Source organism: Candoia aspera, chromosome 16, assembly GCF_035149785.1.
Source record: "Candoia aspera isolate rCanAsp1 chromosome 16, rCanAsp1.hap2, whole genome shotgun sequence".
Lineage (NCBI taxonomy): Eukaryota > Metazoa > Chordata > Lepidosauria > Squamata > Boidae > Candoia > Candoia aspera.
The window spans coordinates 3,622,630-3,641,963 of NC_086168.1; the positions used below are offsets into that span (position 1 = coordinate 3,622,630).

The 19,334-nt window shown below is 46.4% G+C and overlaps 2 protein-coding genes across 14 annotated transcripts in view; both read right to left on the reverse strand.

The window, feature by feature from the left end:
• The window catches only part of PTGES (prostaglandin E synthase), a 377,050-nt gene that overhangs the window by 141,210 nt on the left and 216,506 nt on the right, over positions 1–19,334 (reverse strand). The window lies entirely within an intron of this gene.
• FNBP1 (formin binding protein 1) overlaps positions 1–19,334 on the reverse strand; it is a 108,821-nt gene that overhangs the window by 27,036 nt on the left and 62,451 nt on the right. For all 13 annotated transcript variants that reach the window (XM_063316053.1, XM_063316055.1, XM_063316058.1 and 10 more), the window contains exons 7-9: positions 10,719–10,847; positions 6,645–6,791; positions 243–437 (exon numbers count right to left, since the gene is read on the reverse strand). In XM_063316053.1, coding sequence (XP_063172123.1) covers positions 243–437; positions 6,645–6,791; positions 10,719–10,847 — 471 coding nt within the window. The remainder of the gene's footprint in view (positions 1–242; positions 438–6,644; positions 6,792–10,718; positions 10,848–19,334) is intronic.

Genomic DNA, 19,334 nt, shown 5'->3' on the forward strand with positions numbered 1-19,334 from the left:
ATAAAAACAAACTTTGCCAATTAAAGAAAAAAAACGGTTACATCAAATTTCAACAGGATCATCAGCTATTAGTTCTTAGAAACTAATTTCTATTGAAAATAAAAAAGAAGAAGAGAGAAAGAGAGAGAAAGAGAAAAAAAAACACTTCACTGCTGGGATTTCAAAGAAAAAACTCACAAGTCGCAAAACTGCGAAAGTGTGAACAACTATGCCCAAGGGCGCACACACACACAAAAAAGTACCTTGTTTTTTTTGATGAAAGGCCATAATTTGCCCTTGGACTTGCTTGTGAATCTGGATTCCGATTTACCGTCTTTGGAATTCGACAGGCTGGATTCTGAAACCGCCCGCTTGATCGGCTGGGTGAAGTCTTCAAAGTCAACGTCTCCAGGAGGCTCGAAGCCAGATTTAAAGGCTTCGATGACCAGCTGAGAGTCCTGGAATGGACACACAATCACAGAAAACAGCGTCACGGATTGGGGACCTGGACCTCAAAGTCTCTGAGGGACCAATGAGGATGGGAACCACCACCCCAGCACCTAAATTCACCAGAAATATAGCTTCCAAAAAGGGGCATAGATCAGTGGCAGGGAGCGTGCTTCAGGTGTTCAAAGCCAATAGGGCAATCACAGTTATTTTTCTTTTTAATAGCTAAATCTGAAGACTGGAAGGGCCCTCTAGCCCCAGCTGATGGTTTTGACTCAACGTGAAGCAGGAATGAGTGATGGTACTAAGATGAGGTCTGCATCTGGGGATGATAGAAGGTTTTCGGTGTAGCACCTCTTCAGGTATTTTAAAGACACTCTCATATCCTATCCAGTTGTCACTTCTCAAGGCTAAATCTACCCAGTTTATTTAGACTTTTCTATTCCCCTGATCCTCCTCTCAATGCCCTTTGCTAACCTGCCTCAGTTTCTCTGGATCTTCAACTACAGTCCCCAGACTGGACGAAGGATTTGAAACAGGGCTGACTAATACAGAACAAAGTGGAACAAATGCTTCTTGTTATTTGGAAAATATACTTCAACCACATTCATGCTGTTGGCTCATATTCAGTTTGTGACTCACTCCAAGTTCCAAAACTCCGTTTTCACAGGTAGTCCTCGACTTACGACCATTCAGAGACCGTTCAAAGTTATGACAGCACTGAAAAAAGTTACTTATGACCAGTCTTCACACTTACTACTGTTTCAGTGTCCCTGCAGTCACTTGATCAAAATTCAGGCACTTGGCATATATTTACGAGGCTTGCAGCATTCTGGGGTCACGTGATCATCATTTGTGACCTTCCCAGCTGGCTTCCAACAAGCAAAGTGAATGGGGGAAGACAGATTTGCTCAATGACCATGTGATTCACTTAACGATAGTGGCAAAAAGGTTGTAAAATCGGATGTGACTCACTTAATGACCAACTCACTTCGTGACAGAAGTTCCGGTCCCAACTGTGGTTGTAAGTTGAGGACTGCCTGTACTCTGACGAAACCAAGCCAGGTATCCCCCATTTAATACCTGCTCATATGATCTTTCCTAAGTGACCAAATTTGCACCTGCTTATCAGATATTTTGGGGGTGGCTTGTGCCTTAGAGCACCTCCCACCGGATTGGAATTTTTATAGCCACTTGGATTCTATATTTGTTTATATTGTATTTTTGTATCTGTAACTTGTTTTTACTTTTTATGGGATTTTAATGTTTATTGTCATAGTATTAATTTTATTGTAAACCACCCAGAGTCCCTCTTTTGGGGGAGATGAGCGGTAACAAAATTTGAATAATAAATACTTAAATAATAAATAAAATTTCATTTGAAATTATTTTCCTTTCCCATGTCACCTGGTAAGAGTGATTTCACCCGTCTTCTAAAGAATTGATGATGTGCTGTCTGCAAATCTGATGAACCCCTCACTCCTCATCTAGTTATTAACACAACCCAGAACAAGTAATATCTCAGTACTGGAAAGACGAATGAAGATTAAACTAAATCAAAGAATCAAGAATGCAGAACCAGCTGGAGTTTTTAAGGGGTTCTCCCCCTCTGAATCTACAATTCAAAAATGCACCAAGTGCCAGAAGAACTCGGCTAAAAATGCCACTGTGATGCAAAACAGAACTGAAATCTTAGGGGACTGCATTTTGGTTTTCCCCCACTGCTCTGCTAACCGTACCAGCTTGTGTGAAAGCACTTGCCAGACTGCTAACGCCAAAAAGGCTGAAAAAAGGAACGGGGATTGGCAACTCACCCCTTTAAGATAAGGACCCATCGTTCCCTGTCTGCCACCCCAGCCTGTTCACTCACTTGTGAGACAGGAGAAGGTAGATGCCAGAAGCTCTCTTAGGGCATCCCCTGGGCAATAATTCATAGCCATGGTTGAAACAAAATACAGTAAAGCCGGCCCAGATTACTGTTATTTTGACACAACTATACTTCGATGACGCTAGATATCTCTCTTCAGCAAAGGATTGTTACCTTGCCGTGGTGCTGGAGCTTGAGCACCTCAGTGATGCCATGAGCTAAACCGTGAAGGGCCACCCAAGATGGGAAGGTCATGACAGAGAGGTCAGACTAAATGCGATCCCTGGGGAAGGTCATAGCAACCCACCCCAGTATCCTTGACGTGAAAACTAAATGGATCAGTACAACCAGAGATATGTCGGTATACCATCGGAAGATGAGACCCCCAGGTCGGAAGATGGTCAAAATGCCACTGGGGAGGGACAGAGGAGGAGCTCAACTAGCCCCAGACGTGATGACGCAGCTAGCTCAAAGCCGAAAGGACGGCTAGCGGCCGATGGTGCTGGTGGTGAACGGCGAATCCGATGTTCTAAGGATCAACACACCATCGGAACCTGGAATGTAAGATCTATGAGCCAGGGCAAATTGGATGTGGTTATTGGTGAGATGTCAAGATTAAAGATAGACATTCTGGGCGTCAGTGAACTGGAATGGACTGGAATGGGCCACTTCACATCAAATGACCACCAGATCTACTACTGTGGACAAGAGGACCACAGAAGAAATGGAGTAGCCTTCATAATTAATAGCAAAGTGGCTAAAGCAGTGCTTGGATACAATCCAAAAAACGGTAGAATGATCTCAATTCGAATTCAGGGCAAGCCATCTAACATCACAGTGATCCAAATATACGCCCCAACCACAGATGCTGAAGAAGCTGAAGTAGAGCAGTTCTATGAGGATCTGCAGCACCTACTGGACAACACGCCTAAAAGAGACGTTACTTTAATCACAGGAGACTGGAATGCTAAGGTGGGCAGTCAAATGACACCTGGAATTACAGGTAAACATGGCCTGGGAGAACAAAACAAAGCAGGACATAGGCTGATAGAATTTTGCCAAGACAACTCACTCTGCATAACAAACACTCTCTTCCAACAACCTAAGAGATGGCTTTATACATGGACTTCACCAGATGGACAACACCGAAATCAGATTGACTACATCCTTTGCAGCCAAAGGTGGCGGTCATCTACACAGTCGGTAAAAACAAGGCCTGGAGCTGACTGTAGTTCAGATCACGAACTTCTTCTTGCACAATTTAGGATCAGACTAAAGAGATTAGGGAAGGCCCACAGATCAGCTAGATATGAGGTCACTAATATTCCTAAGGAATATGCAGTGGAGGTGAAGAATCGATTTAAGGGACTGGACTTAGTAGATAGGGTCCCGGAAGAACTATGGACAGAAGTTCTCAACATTGTTCAGGAGGCGGCAACAAAATAATCCCAAAGAAAGAGAAAACCAAGAAGGCAAAGTGGCTGTCTGCTGAGACTCTAGAAGTAGCCCAAGAAAGAAGGAAAGCAAAAGGCAACAGTGATAGGGGGAGATATGCCCAATTAAATGCAAAATTCCAGAGGTTAGCCAGAAGAGATAAGGAATTATTTTTAAACAAGCAATGCGCGGAAGTGGAAGAAGACAATAGAATAGGAAGGACAAGAGACCTCTTCCAGAAAATTAGAAACATTGGAGGTAAATTCCAGGCAAAAATGGGTATGATCAAAAACAAAGATGGCAAGGACCTAACAGAAGAAGAAGAGATCAAGAAAAGGTGGCAAGAATATACAGAAGACCTGTATAGGAAGGATAACAATATCGGGGATAGCTTTGATGGCGTGGTCAGTGAGCTAGAGCCAGACATCCTGAAGAGTGAGGTTGAGTGGGCCTTAAGAAGCATTGCTTCTTAAGGCCCACTTAAGGCCCACAAGGCAGCAGGAGACGACGGCATCCCAGCTGAACTGTTCAAAATCTTGCAAGATGCTGTCAAGGTAATGCATGTCATATGCCAGCAAGTTTGGAAAACACAAGAGTGGCCATCAGACTGGAAAAAATCAACTTATATCCCCATACCAAAAAAAGGAAACACTAAAGAATGTTCAAACTATCGAACAGTGGCACTCATTTCACATGCCAGTAAGGTAATGCTCAAGGTCCTGCAAGGTAGACTTCAGCAATTCATGGAGCGAGAATTGCCAGATGTACAAGCTGGGTTTAGAAAAGGCAGAGGAACTAGAGACCAAATTGCCAATATCCGCTGGATAATGGAAAAAGCCAGAGAGTTTCAGAAAAACATCTATTTCTGTTTTATTGACTATTCTAAAGCCTTTGACTGTGTGGACCATAACAAATTGTGGCAAGTTCTTAGTGGTATGGGGATACCAAGTCATCTTGTCTGCCTCCTGAAGAATCTGTATAACGACCAAGTAGCAACAGTAAGAACAGACCACGGAACAACGGACTGGTTTAAGATTGGGAAAGGAGTACGGCAGGGCTGTATACTCTCACCCTACCTATTCAACTTGTACACAGAACACATCATGCAACATGCTGGGCTTGAGGAATCCAAGGCTGGAGTTAAAATCGCTGGAAGAAACATTAACAATCTCAGATATGCAGATGATACCACTTTGATGGCTGAAAGCAAAGAGGAACTGAGGAGCCTTATGATGAAGGTGAGAGAAGAAAGTGCAAAAGCTGGTTTGCAGCTAAACCTCAAAAAAACCAAGATTATGGCAACCAGCTTGATTGATAACTGGCAAATAGAGGGAGAAAATGTAGAAGCAGTGAAAGACTTTGTATTCCTAGGTGCAAAGATTACTCCAAACCATGAATGAAACCAGCTTAAGTTGTCCTTAGCTGTACTATTGTTAAAGCAGTAGTTTTACCCTTACTCGGACGCATTCAGGATTGGCCTGAAGGTATGTAACACCCGTAAGGCTTTGTCACCCATTATCTTGGAGGACGAGAGAGAAATTCAATGACCAGGAATGTGTTGGAAGTCCTGGCAAATCCAGCATGCCTCATTAGCATGTGAATTAGCATGTAAATTGAGTTGTCCCACAATGCAACTCTGAGGAAGTTGTTTGTTGCCACTCCAACTTCCTCTTTCTCTCTTCCCCCTTCTTCCACCCAGGGAGAAGCAAGCATGCTGCTCTGCTCTCCATCCATCAGGGCCACGTGCTCGGGCCTTGATGAAGGATTCTGCCCCTTTCTTCCACGCAGCTCTTGGCAGCTGTAGGGCTGAGAGTTTAGGGCAAACTAAGTATTTAGAAAGAAAAGAAGAACAAAGGAACTTGATCTTTTCCACCAAGATGGATGTAACACAAACAACAATAAAGTCAGTAAGAAATTCTTTTTCTTATCTCAACCTAATGTGTCTAAGCGTGTGATTCTTTATGCTTGGGAGGGTTGAATGTGTAAGATCAATAACCTGTGTTTCTCTAGCATGCTCATTGAAGCTATCTAAGATAATTCTTTCTTTCTGTGCCAGCTTCTCAGCTGTGTTATAAGCTCTGCTCCATTTCAGTGGTTCTAGCAGGCCACTAAATTGGCTTCAGAATGGAGGCCACAGAAGGACGAACACTGAGGACCACACATTTCATACCAATCTGGTTTTCTGCCAACTCAAAGACGGGCAGAGAACACAGCAGTGGGAAAAGGCCCTGTAAATCATTAATGAGGAAACACTTTAGTCTGCTGGTATTTTATCATAATACAGTTTTCATTCACTCCCAGATCATTTCTGTTGAGCTCTAATTACCCTGTACCAAGAAGTAGCGATGCCAGGGCTACGTGGATGCTGTTTGCAGTGGACACAAGGGCATTGTTCCCAGCTAAATTACTTACTGGGGGGCAGGGACAGGAAGAGGAAAAGGAAATTCAGAACAGATTGCTCTAAACTGGAGGAATAAATAAACCAAAGGAAACCACATCCTGGATTTTCTACCTCCTCTTTTCCCAAACTTTTGAACCCTTTGCTTCATCTTCTTTCATCCACGTCACGTCCTCTACCCCGAGTTCTAACGTCCTGTCACTAGAGTGGAACCCAAAGTGATGGGCTGCCTTTATCGGGGGATGCCTGTCAAAACAGGAAGTCAGATGCCCAGAGCAAATTCACTGGCATCAGCTTTCTAAATTTCTGTTTGGAAAGGCAGATCCTGCACATCTGCCCTGGAGAGCCTTCACGTTGTGGCCACCTCGGCCTCGTAGGAAATGCAGTAAAGAGAAAGCTGCAGCTGAATTTCCGTTCGGTTTCCAGCCAAACTTGATTTACACCAGATGAACAGGGTTAAGTATCACACTCTGTGAAATCCAGGCTTGATTCTCGGGCTCCAGGAAGCTGCCCACTTACGTGCTTTGGATCGATGGAATCCACTGCCTTTGTGATCTCATCCAGACACTTCCCAATGATGGGAGTCACCTGGCGATCCACCTCCGCAAACGTTTTCATGGATTCCCCTATTCTGATTATTCGTCTCTCTTCCATGTCCTGGATTTTCTGGAAAGAGAAGCATCCACAGGTTCAGAATCTTTCAGAGACAGCCCGCTTGGCTCCATCCTTGTAGCAACTTCACAAGTTGGGCCTACACTCCCACAGCTCCTAACAGCAAAGTTGCGGTGGGTGTGTCAAGCTATATTCTACTAAAATGCTCATTGTATTTGTTTGTCTGTTTGTCTGTTTGTCCCCTCAAGCTAGCCCAAACGGTGCATTGTACCACAACAATTTTTCACTCAAGGTACCTAAACTCTGCTAATTTAAAGAATGTGTAAAAAAAATCCGGGACTCATGACTCCTGTGGAATTGAAATTCCCACAACGTTCAGACTAGTTTTATTTGCGAAGTTGTGATCGTGATCACGCTCCCTGCCAGCTTCCCACAAGGAAAGTCAGTGGGGAAGCCGGCAGGAAGTCGGAAGTCGCTCCCGCTCACACTGCTTTTTTGCCCACCCGTGGTCATTCTGTTCATCTGTTTAGGTAAGGAAATATTGATTTATTATTGAAGTTTGTTTGCCACTACAGTTATTTTATTATACTATAATATCCTTCTGGGTGGAGGCTGTGTTGTTGCCCTAAAGGAATTACAAGATGGAAGCCAAGGAGTGGTATGGATGTCCTATATTTCACTGTCTAAGATGAGGGAATAGATAATCCTCTCTCCAGCCATCTGCAGCTTCCCTGGCTTCCTTCAAAAGACAGTTCGAGAATGTCTCTGCCCCTAGAAAAATTTGCCCAGTATCTTTGCCCATAAAGTTGGTGGAGAATTTCAGTAAAGTTGGCTGTACCAGGTCTGTCTGCAACAGGCAGGAAATAATCTCCCCTTCTGATGGCAAAAAACGAAATGTTTAAATAAATCACACAAGCGATCTGAGGAAGGCGACCAAAATGTGTCCTCCAAAGAGGCACTTTCAAAGTCTTTGTGAAATATAAAGACCCATCTCATAACCAGTCGGCGGTCAAACATGAAGATGAAAGCGGGTGATGCGTGCCCCCATGCAACCAATCCTTGGCTTTGGAAATCAATGGCAGAACCTTGGTTGGTTCAACCTGGCACCAGCCTACCCCATTCATGTGCTGCCTCTCCAGCTGCAGAACGGAGGTGGCGCCGAGTGGCAATGGCATGAAAAACAATGATGTCACCAACCAAGATTACAATAACAGCTCTGGATTCTTTTACATAACAGACAGTTCTGTTGCTGCCAACCCTGTCGCCCTGCCAGAGATTATTCAGAAAGAGCAGGAGACAATGGAAGACCAGGAGAAGTATGGTTGACTTCACCCTGCACACCAAGCTTCTATTTCAACCAGCAAAATGAGTGTATGTGTGTAGGAGAGAGAATGAATGAATGGTGGGATATCCATCCATCCATCCATCCATCCATCCATCTCCATCCTATGTCTCCCTCATCTCTCCATCCATCCATCCATCCATCCATCCATCTCCACCCTATGTCTCCCTCATCCATCCATCCATCCATCCATCCCCACTCTATGTCTCCCTCATCCATCCATCCATCCATCCCCACTCTATGTCTTCCTCATCCATCCATCCATCCATCCATCCCCACCCTATGTCTCCCTCATCCATCCATCCATCTCCACCCTATGTCTCCCTCATCTATCCATCCCCACCCTATATCTCCCTCATCCATCCATCCCCACCCTATGTCTCCCTCATCTATCCATCCATCCATCCATCTCCACCCTGTCTCCCTCATCCATCCATCCATCCATCCATCCATCTCCACCTTATGTCTCCCTCATCCATCCATCCATCCCCACCCTATGTCTCCCTCATCCATCCATCCATCCATCTCCACCCTATGTCTCTTCTCTCTTTCTTTTTCTTTATTTCTTTTAAATAGGCATATATATGGGCATCAGAGCCCTCCATCCATCCATCCATCCATCCATCTCCACCCTATGTCTCCCTCATCCATCCATCCATCCATCCATCCCCACTCTATGTCTCCCTCATCCATCCATCCATCCATCCCCACTCTATGTCTTCCTCATCCATCCATCCATCCATCCATCCCCACCCTATGTCTCCCTCATCCATCCATCCATCTCCACCCTATGTCTCCCTCATCTATCCATCCCCACCCTATATCTCCCTCATCCATCCATCCCCACCCTATGTCTCCCTCATCTATCCATCCATCCATCCATCTCCACCCTGTCTCCCTCATCCATCCATCCATCCATCCATCCATCTCCACCTTATGTCTCCCTCATCCATCCATCCATCCCCACCCTATGTCTCCCTCATCCATCCATCCATCCATCTCCACCCTATGTCTCTTCTCTCTTTCTTTTTCTTTATTTCTTTTAAATAGGCATATATATGGGCATCAGAGCCCTGGAGAGTCTCTGATGGCAGAAGTGGGGTATTCTCTGCATGATGGACTTCAACAACCAATGTAATTTCTATCTCATTTCTAGTGGGAAGAATCAGGGAAATTTCCCTTAGCTGGGAAAATTCAACAAGACAGTTTTCTATTAGTATTGGTAAACTATCTGGGGGTGGAAGTGGGGGTTATAAAATTGACCAGATTGGATTGGTTGCCAGAAAATGAACAAAATGCCAGGGGGTAGGGAGAGAATTCTACTTTCTGCCCTCTTTCCTGCCCAGTTGGTGTGCAAGAAAGACTGAATCATTAATAATAATGATAATAAATTTTGAATTTATCAGACCTGAACACCCTAATTTTACAAAACAACAACAACAACAACAAAACAAATACCCTGCTTGAAACTGCTTATATCCTCAGATGCTACCTTAATAATTCTTAGGTCCTTGGTTAGGACTTGAATTATTAAGTTTTCACAGTCTTTAAGACTGTGAATCTAATGGTAGATTACCCAAATAATAATAAATTTCCATCTGTCAGTTACAAAAGGCTTGGCTTGGATCCGCACCTGCACTACACCAATACATTTCGACATCCAAGGTTCTTGGGAAGAACTCAGTGCGAATGAAGGCCAACACCAGCTAAAGAACTGGCAGCTGTGATTTCACATTGGTATGTTTCATAACGATAATGACAATAACAATAACAATAATAATTACTATTATTATTATTTAACCTTGTATGCTGCCTGACTCTCAAAGATTCTGGGGGAATACACGTAACACCAAATGCTTGAATCCGCACCCATTCATCAACTGACAACTGGATTATATTTATTCACATGCTTGAATCTGCACCCATTCGTAGGCAGAAAACTAAAATATATAGAGAACTAGAACTTCTCACCCACCTAGAGAGGGTGTTTGACACTCAGACTCCACTGTTCACACTATCTGAAATAGGATAACTCCTTCTATTATTTGCAAAAGAGGAATGCAGGACACTTGTGAAATGTGAAATGTGAAAAGGACATTTCCGCCTACAGTATGCCAATTTCAGAACCAACATTTCAGAATTTGGGGATGTTAAGTGAGTACAGGTAGTCCTCACTTAACAACCATTCGTTTAGTGATGGTTCAGACTTACAGCAGTGTTGAAAAAAACTACTTATGACCAGTTCTCACACTTATGACTGTTGCAGTGTCCCCGCAGTCATGTGATCAGTTCGGGTGCTTGGCAACCGGCTTGCATTTATGACCGTCGCAGCGTCCCGTGGTCACGTGATCGCCATTTTCAACCTTCCCAGCCAGCTTCCGGCAAGCAAACTCAATGGGGAACGGCGTGATTTGTTTAACAACCACGTGGTTTGCTTAGCGCCCGCAGTGATTTGCTTAACGACAGCCACAAAAAAGATCGTAACAGTGGGTTGGGTTTGCTTAATGACCACTTCGCTTAGCAACCGAACTTCTGGTCCCAGTTGTGGTGGTTAAGCGAGGACTACCCGTACAAAAATGATGGGAGACCCAAAACCCACCAGAGAGGCTGCAGTCTGCAAGGCAAATGGGGTTTCTCACCTGGAAGATGTTGGGGATGTGCGTGTGGTAATGCTCCCTCTGTTCATGGTTGAACCTCTGCAACGTCGACAAGTACTCTGCTTTGCTGTCCTCGGCCATCTGGTGACGGAGCTGGGCTTGCTGCCGCGCCTGGAAGGGAAGGAACGGAAATGTGAGAACCTTCCACGAACTGGCTCCTTGGGCCCTCGTGGCATTGCCGGCCGGCATTTTTGAGGGATTTTGCACCCATTTCCGAGACGCTCCACCGGAGGTCTGTTGCGCGGCAGCCTGGGAAATAACGGCGGGTTTGAAAAACACCCCCCAAGCGGAAGCTGATTAAGGGGAAGGGAAGGGCCAGAACGGCATCTCATGCAGAGAGGCGCCGGGCGAGCGCTCTCTCTCCAGGAATTGGTTAAGGGCTACCCAGCTGGCAATTTACGGCTGTCGACAGGCATGCATAAATATTTTCCATCAACAATCCCTTCCGGAGCAGCCTGCTTTCAGCTTCTCCGCCCACCAATGCCTGAGCAAGATTTTCACAGTCTGGCATTCATTTCACAGCCCACTCCTTTCGGTTTGCTCCCCGGCCTCCCCGCCATCTGGTTCATGTCAAGTGCCTTTTTATCCCCCCAGCCCCGGGACTCCGCCTCCCGCCTGCAGGCCAGATGTGGCTGCAGCCCAGCCTGCTTTTCGGAAGGACCAAGGCTCCGGGAAGGAGCGCCAGGGGTGAAGAGGGAACCCCTGCCCGTGTGCAGAATGCATTCCTTCACTGTTCAGAAGAATCCCCCCCCTTTCATTAAAAAAATACAAAATGGGGGGGCATTCTCTTGGGAGGGGGAGAATGTGGCCTTCTTGCAGGCCTTGTTTAGCAACAAGTTGGAGAAAGGGAGAGTGTTGAAGTCTTTTTATCAGCTTTACGACTGTGGCCTCCCTGGCTGCCCATGCCTGCGTTCATTCCCAAGGGGAAACCTCAAGAAAAAGAGGAAGAGGAAGAAGAAGAGGAAGAAGAAGAAGAGGAAGAAGAAGAATTTAAATTTATATACTGCCCAAATCCCACGATTTTGGCTGCTCCCAGGGGCTGTTTCAGACGGGGAAGGGGTGAGCAGCCAGGGAGGCTGCAGAGGGATGGAATGACAAGTCCAAGGGAACCCCACTGCCGTCACCCACAACGATCCGATCAGCTCAAAGGCAGCCCCCAGAGAAATCTGAACGGAACTCTTAAGCGCCCTGAGAATGAGGCAGAAAAACGGAAGCCTCTTTCGGAAAGGTCGCAGGATGGATTTCGCTGCCCTGCTGAAATGTACCACCAGGATTTCTTAAATTTCTTGGGGGAAAATGTGCTGGGGGGGGACACACCAATCAGAATGTGCTAGCGGTGGTGGTGAGGAGGGGATGGAGAGAATGCGGTTATTTAATGCAATCAGAATGCATTATGTGCAATTAGTTAGAATGCAATTAATTAAAAGAATGCAATTATTATAACCCATGTGCGTGGAATCCACATATGTTCATTATTACCCTTTCTAACGCAGGCAGATATTTTGGTTTCTTTCACTTTTTCCTTCAGTTTCCCCATTCATCCCGTCCTATTTCCTCACCAGCCTGCTCTTTGTTTTAATTAAAGGGCCTGCGTGACAATCTGCAGGAATTTCCATGAACTATAAATTTCACACACCCATTTTTGCGCACAATTTCGTTTCCCCCGTATATCCCACGCTGGCATTCCTTTCTGAATAAAGTCCCCCCCTTTTTTTCTTTTTCTACTCAATCTTGCTGGATAAAGAGCTGCATTGTAGCCCCGAAAGCAGTGAGAAAATTGACAAAAGACTACAATTTTCTTTGAGAGCTCGGCCAGTTAAACAACACTGGATTAAGTGGTGTGACTTGGGAGATGGCCCTTCCCTACACCCCTAAACTTGGGGCAGCAACTCCCACAGAGACACAACGGGCAGCTTCCTCATGCAAGGAGCCCCTTCCCTACATCCCTAGATCCCTACGCTCAGGGCAGCAACTCCCGCAGAGACACAACGGGCAGCTTCCTCATGCAAGGAGCCCCTTCCCTACATCCCTAGATTCCTACGCTCAGGGCAGCAACTCCCGCAGACACAACGGGCAGCTTCCTCATGCAAGGAGCCCCTTCCCTACATCCCTAGATTCCTACGCTCAGGGCAGCAACTCCCGCAGAGACACAACGGGCAGCTTCCTCATGCAAGGAGCCCCTTCCCTACATCCCTAGATTCCTACGCTCAGGGCAGCAACTCCCGCAGAGACACAATGGGCAGCTTCCTCATGCAAGGAGCCCCTTCCCTACATCCCTAGATTCCTACGCTCAGGGCAGCAACTCCCGCAGACACAACGGGCAGCTTCCTCATGCAAGGAGCCCCTTCCCTACATCCCTAGATTCCTACGCTCAGGGCAGCAACTCCCGCAGAGACACAACGGGCAGCTTCCTCATAGAAGATGGCCCTTTCCTAGATTCCTACAGTCAAGGTGGTAACTCATGCAGAGACACAACAGGCAGAAACTTGGAAACAAGTTCAGTTGTTTGGAAAGTTCAAGTCCAATGATTAGTTTGGAAAGTTGGTGCCTTGAAAACCTTCCCACGCCTCCCTTCTTACCTCCCTCCCACCTTAGCAGAAGCAGCCAGGATGTGCCTCGCTGAAACCGATTCCTCCACGCCCCATCCCAGATTCCAGAAACGGCAAGGGGGTCAATAAACAGGCCGTTTTTTCTACAAACCACCTCTCCCAACAAAGGAAAGCTGAGGGTGGAAGCGGCCTGCGAGGAACTAATTCTGGAGGGCAACGGCTGATCTACAAAGAACAATTGCAGTAACATTGCAGGGGTAGTCCTGAAATTCGATTTCCAGCTCAAAGTTAGCAGGGATTTTTCCGTTTTTGTGGTCCTCCCTCCTCCAGTCCCAATTCTGCATTGTAGTTTTGCCAAACCGCAGCTGTGTGTCCGAGAAGATAAACAAGGGAGGAAGAGGGAGGGAGAGAGAGAAGCGCAAAGCTCTGTTTCAAAAATAAACGAGATTAAAAGGGTTTACTCTCATTTCTGAACACTTTTTATTTTGACGTTTGGGCTTCAGGTCAAAGCACCTTGAACGTGGATGCAGGTCTCAGTTCTGGACACTCCACATTAAAGGGAAACCTGTGCAGTTTAGACACGCAAACGGCCTTTTGCAATTCACGCTTTTGGAGCCAAGAAATTACACGGGCCATTTCCTGACACTTCTCCAAAAAGTAGGAGCAATTCTCCAACATCATTCCTCAAGGGCAACCGTTCCTCTTGCCCATCTCATGGTTAAATAAATTGCAAGAACGCGACACACGGCACCCAGGAGAATTTCTCCAAAATCATCATCTTTTTTGGGGGAAAAAGAAGCCAATTCTTTCCCCCCAAATTGAATGAGAACAGTAGGGAAAAACACAAAATTTCAGAGGCTGTTTTGTTCAAGGCATTCTACCTGGGGATGAACAGGCCCAGACAATATCCTAGGAATTGAATTGGGGAGGGGGGGGCAACAGCTGCTTTCCCAGCTGAATTTCTCTGACTTCTCAAGAATATTTGATAAAAATGGTGCAACGCACCCAGACGCACATTGGCAGTGGGTTCACACACGCCCCTGAGATAAAATGCAATGTAGTTTCGCTGTTCTGGCTTTTGAAGAATCGCTAGCAGTCAGTTCTGGGTTTGACTTGTTTTAACTCATCTTCCTGTTACTCCCATTTTTAATCAAACTTGCAAGGACTGGGATCCGAGGGGCCATAGATCAGAAGACAGAACTCCGCGTGTGTTGCTGAGCACCTCCATTAAGGGGGAAACGCTCTGGTTTTAATCCCGGGAGAGCGGCTGCAAATTTGATCCCGGGTCTTGCTCTGGGTTAGCATTCTCACCTGCACGCATCCAGAGAGACTGTTCTATAAAAGCGGCTTGCTTTCTTCCCCAGCTTTTAATAAAAATAATCATGACAATACAGGTAGTCCTTGACTTACGACCACGGTTGGGATTGGAACTTCCATCACTAAGCGAGGTGGCCATTAAGTGAGTCACGCCCAATTTTACGTTTTCTGCAACGGTCGTTAAGTGAATCACGTGGTCGTTAAGCGAATCCGACTCCCCCCATTGACTTCCCTTGTCCTACATGTACGCCAGTTGCCAAGCACCTGGATTTTGAGCACGTGACTGCAGGGACGCTGCAATGGTCATTAAGTGTGAGAACTGGTCATAAATCACTTTTTCCAGCACCGTTGTAACTTTGAATGGTCGTTAAACAAATGGTCGTAAGTCGAGGGCTTGCTGTATTCAAGCTAAGCACCTCTTCGGTCAGGCTTCAAAATGCAATCTGGGGGACGGGGTGGGGAAAAACCTTCAGCACTCGCCTGTAATTTTGTGCTGAGGTGTGGTGGGTACATGATGGACCACCCAGCAGTAAAAGGAATTTTTGTGTATTTTCCATGGAACTCTTCTTTACCCTACCCCACGCCCTCCAGGCCTGAATTTCCCCAGGCTTCAGAAGGATGATTCATCTTTTTATTTATTTAAACCTGATGTGATTGCCTGATACGGCGGCGGATATCTGCGTGCTGCTGCTTTTAGATCAAGGGGTCCCTTGCGGCTTGTTTGGCAGCGTTTAAACAAATACGTAACTAAAAAGAGACGGTTGTGTTAGGAGACGGGGGGGTTTCAGGACCGAGAGGGAAAAAACACCAAGCTCTGTAGCCCCGAGCGAGCAGGATTAACTGTTTCTGCAGAATGTAACTGAGAAATCCCGAGAAAGAAATGGGATAGATCATGCACCGTGGTTGTTTTTCAAAATCCCGGCATGTAGAAATCTAGCACCAGAGATCTCGACAAGTAGAAATCCAGCACAAGAGAATGCAAGCTACTTTAGGACCTTTCTAGATTAATTTGGCAAACAAGGCCACCAAAAGCTATTTCACCTACAGGTAGTCCTCGACTTACAACCATTCATTTAGCGACCATTCAAAGTTATGATGGCACGAAAAAAGTGACTTACAACTGGTCCTCGCACTTAGGACTGTTGCAGCGTCCCTGCAGTCATGTGATCAAAATTTGGGTGCTTCACAACCGACAGAACAATGTAAATAACATCCCGGGGTCAGTGATTGCCATTTGCGACCTTCCCAGCCAGCTTCCGACAAGCAAAATCAACAGGGGAAGCCGGATTTGCTTAAGGGCACATGATTTGCTTAATGACCACAAAATTCGCTTAACAAGCATAGCGAAAATGGTTGCAAAATCGGGCACACTCATGTGATGCCTCACTTAACGACCATATCGCTTAGCAACGGAAATTCTGATCTCCATTGTGGTCATCATTTCAGGACTACCTGGTACCTATAACTTATTTAAAGGCAAATGAAATCACATTCGTTACAAGTTCTTGGTAGCATGGGGTAGCTCAATTCTTTACATTAGCACCACAAATTTTGGGGAATACAGTCTTTGGGAAATGTACTTGGATGCAGCAGGAAGAAACATTATCCTGCACCATTCTATAATTCTCCTGCTTTCCCCTCATCAGTCAGAACCCAGGGAAGAGGTCACCAGTTGTACAAATGCACCTTTCCATCGGATACGCGCTGCCTTAACACTGGCCCACAAAGCTTCAACTTCAAATACATGGACTTCAACTCCCAGAATTCTCAGCAAGGGCCCAATGGATGGCCAGGGACTTCGGGGACTTCTCCACACGTGGAGGAAGCTCCCAGGATTCTCAGCACTGCTCCAAGGCCAGCTGGGATCTCCCAGGAGGTGAAGCCCACCTGTCTTGGGGAGGGGGAGACAGACTTTGGAAGGAGTTCTCCAGGTTTACACAGTCCCCTTCCTCACCAGTAGTAAATTCTCCTCGTCCACCAACTTTATGTCCATCAATGGAGGATCGGAGCAAGGCATGGCCTAAACTACCCCCCCCCCCCGCCACTCCATGTGTAATTTGAATACAGGTAGAAATGCTTCTCCAAAGGGTGCTCTCGAACAGGCCGGTGCAAAAAAAAACCAAAAACCAATTTGTCGGGGCGGAAAACAAGGTGCTAGTCCCTATTATGCCAGGAGCATTGGTACAGATTAAAAACAGCCTTGGAAAGAGGAAGAAGAGGAGGAGGAGGAGAAGGAAGACTTCCCCCTCGTAGTGCTCAGAAAGGAAGAACATTTTCCAGCCTGGCTGGGCCGCCTGGACGCTCAAAAGGAGGGCCAAAAGGCAGCATTTCCTTAACTAACCTTAGCCAAATGTTACCCGATGTTTTGAAAGTGCAGGGTGGACTCCCGCCAAGTTCTTTCCCAGGGCTAATGAGTAGGAAGAAACAAACACAAAAGGAAGCTCTAATGAAGCTCTAGCGATGAGTGAAGAGCTGTGATTACAGACCCTACAATAAAAACCTGGTGCTGCCCCACCCACTCATCCCTCTGATGGCGGAGACCCCAAAAACTCGCCAATGCGTAGAAGCACCCCCCCCCAGGGCCCCCCAGCTTCGAAATCCAATCCCTCTGTGAGTTATCCAGTTTGGAAAGGGGTTCCAGCATCACATCCAAGCAGAAACCCTTTTTACAGTATGGCTTTTCTTAAAAGAGCAAATTAAAAAAAAATAAAACTGGCCTCTCCTTAACACCACTCTGCAACGGAGGCTAACTACTGAATCTTTTATCCTCCAAGCTTTCTTTTTTGCGCAGGTAACTCCGCTTCGAAATCAAGTTCAGTCATCCTTGGTGACTTAAAATGAAATGCAGTTTTGCCAGGGCAAAGTGGCAAGGCACGTCTCCAGGCGTCTCCCCCCCACTCCCCCCCTGGCATGAATTCTCACTTGTCAGTTTGTTCCACAAGGAAAATCCAGATTTAGGAGCAGCTGGGAAGGGAGGGCAAAAGATAATTCATAAACTAAGTGTAACTATACCACGTTGGCAGCAAAGCAAAGAGATTTTATATTAACCTGCCTGGAGGAACAGCAAGGCTACCCCATAAGGACATTAAGCAAAGGAGAAACAGAAGCATCACTGGGGGGGGGGGGGCTCTTCCCTGCACTGCGCGAGCCAAGAAAAAGTTTCCCCAAAATGGTAAAAGAATTGAAACCGGAGCTAAAAGCTCATCTGCAGAAGGAAAGGGCAGCCAGGCTTGCTTCTCAAACCCGCCACAATTTTCCACGCAGCCAACAGCTTTCATTCTCCCTGCCAATGCAGGGGAAGGGCAAAACTGGGAGAGGGGAAGTTGGTGTTAAGGAACTTGAATGGAAAAAGGCGGGCAGGGAAGGTGATGGAAAGGGATTTTGATTACAGAACCCATCTTGCTGGCCAAGAAGTGTTATGCTGGCTAGTTCTTGGGAAAGGGGAATGAATTGGGTGCAAAACTTGTAAGGCCTTCTGGAGAACAGGGCTCCTCCTAATGAAATGCACAAAGCCCATAGTCAAACTACGGCAGCGCTGAATTGACCACGGGCGATCTAAAAAGCAGCTAAACAGCATCTTTCCCGACTGCTAAAATAGACTTGCTAAGGGCACCACCTCATCAAAAAGCTGCTGCCTTAAATGTCCAGCGTCTGCCTTCCTATCCGTTTGGATTCTTGTTTCACCAAGGCTCGGTTCAGTCTTGAGCAGCGGCCAAGCGATCCACAATCACGGATGTTCCCAAGAAAGGCAACTTTTAACAGCAGCCTTTTAAAAAGACAGTGCAGTGGTGTGTACGTCTCCTCTTTAGAGGTGCCCATCCTTCAAGATGAGGAGCAAAACACGGGGTCTGCAGAGATATCTCTCGATGGCACCTGATTTGGGTCTCCTCCTGGTTTTTTAATTCTTGCAATTTGTCCAAATTAAACAGGAGACTGGCATGCTGCACAACACAACGCGCCAGGCTCCAGGATTGCCTTGACTTCCAAGAACGCCCCTGGGTCCAACGGCAGCCCCAGGGATAATCTTAGATTGGCAGAAGGTAGCAGCCCTGGGGGTTCCTTTGTGCCAGGAATAAAAGCGAAAAGAAACTGAAGTGGTTCATCTGAAGTGACTGGAGAACATCTGAAGGGATTCGAGGAGACGGCGGGGAACCAAATGTGGACTTTTAACATGAGGAACGGTGCTGGTGATCCAATCTTTAGCTCCTTTGTTATGGACCACTAGGATCCACTGATGGGAGAGGGTGAGGATGCCAACCAGGCACGAGCCATGTTGGCTTGGAATTCTGGGAATTGCAGTCCCAACACCTGGGAAAAGCTGTGCATGTTAGACCAGGAGGCACGAGGTCCCCAACGTGTATTTAATCCAGCTAAAACCACATTTGAAGGGATTTAGGAGAGGTGCTGGATGACTAGCCCTTTCAGCGGTGAGGCTAGGGGACAAGGATCTTTTCCAGCCAGAAAATGATTTGGGGTAATGCCCTTCCCCCCCTCGAAAACTGAAACCTATTAAACCTCGCATGGTATTATCAAATCTCACAGCAACTGATTTCGGTTCTGGCCCGCAAGAGGTCTCCAGATTTTACAGTTCTTGTCAAATGCTGGCATTTGGGCATTTTCTTTTCCTGGAGGCGGGGAGCATGGGGCAAGAAGATTCAAGCTGCTCTTACAGGTGCAGTGAGTGCCTCTGGCGCCCATGGGCACTGTGTTGCTGGCATCGCTCGTCTGCACC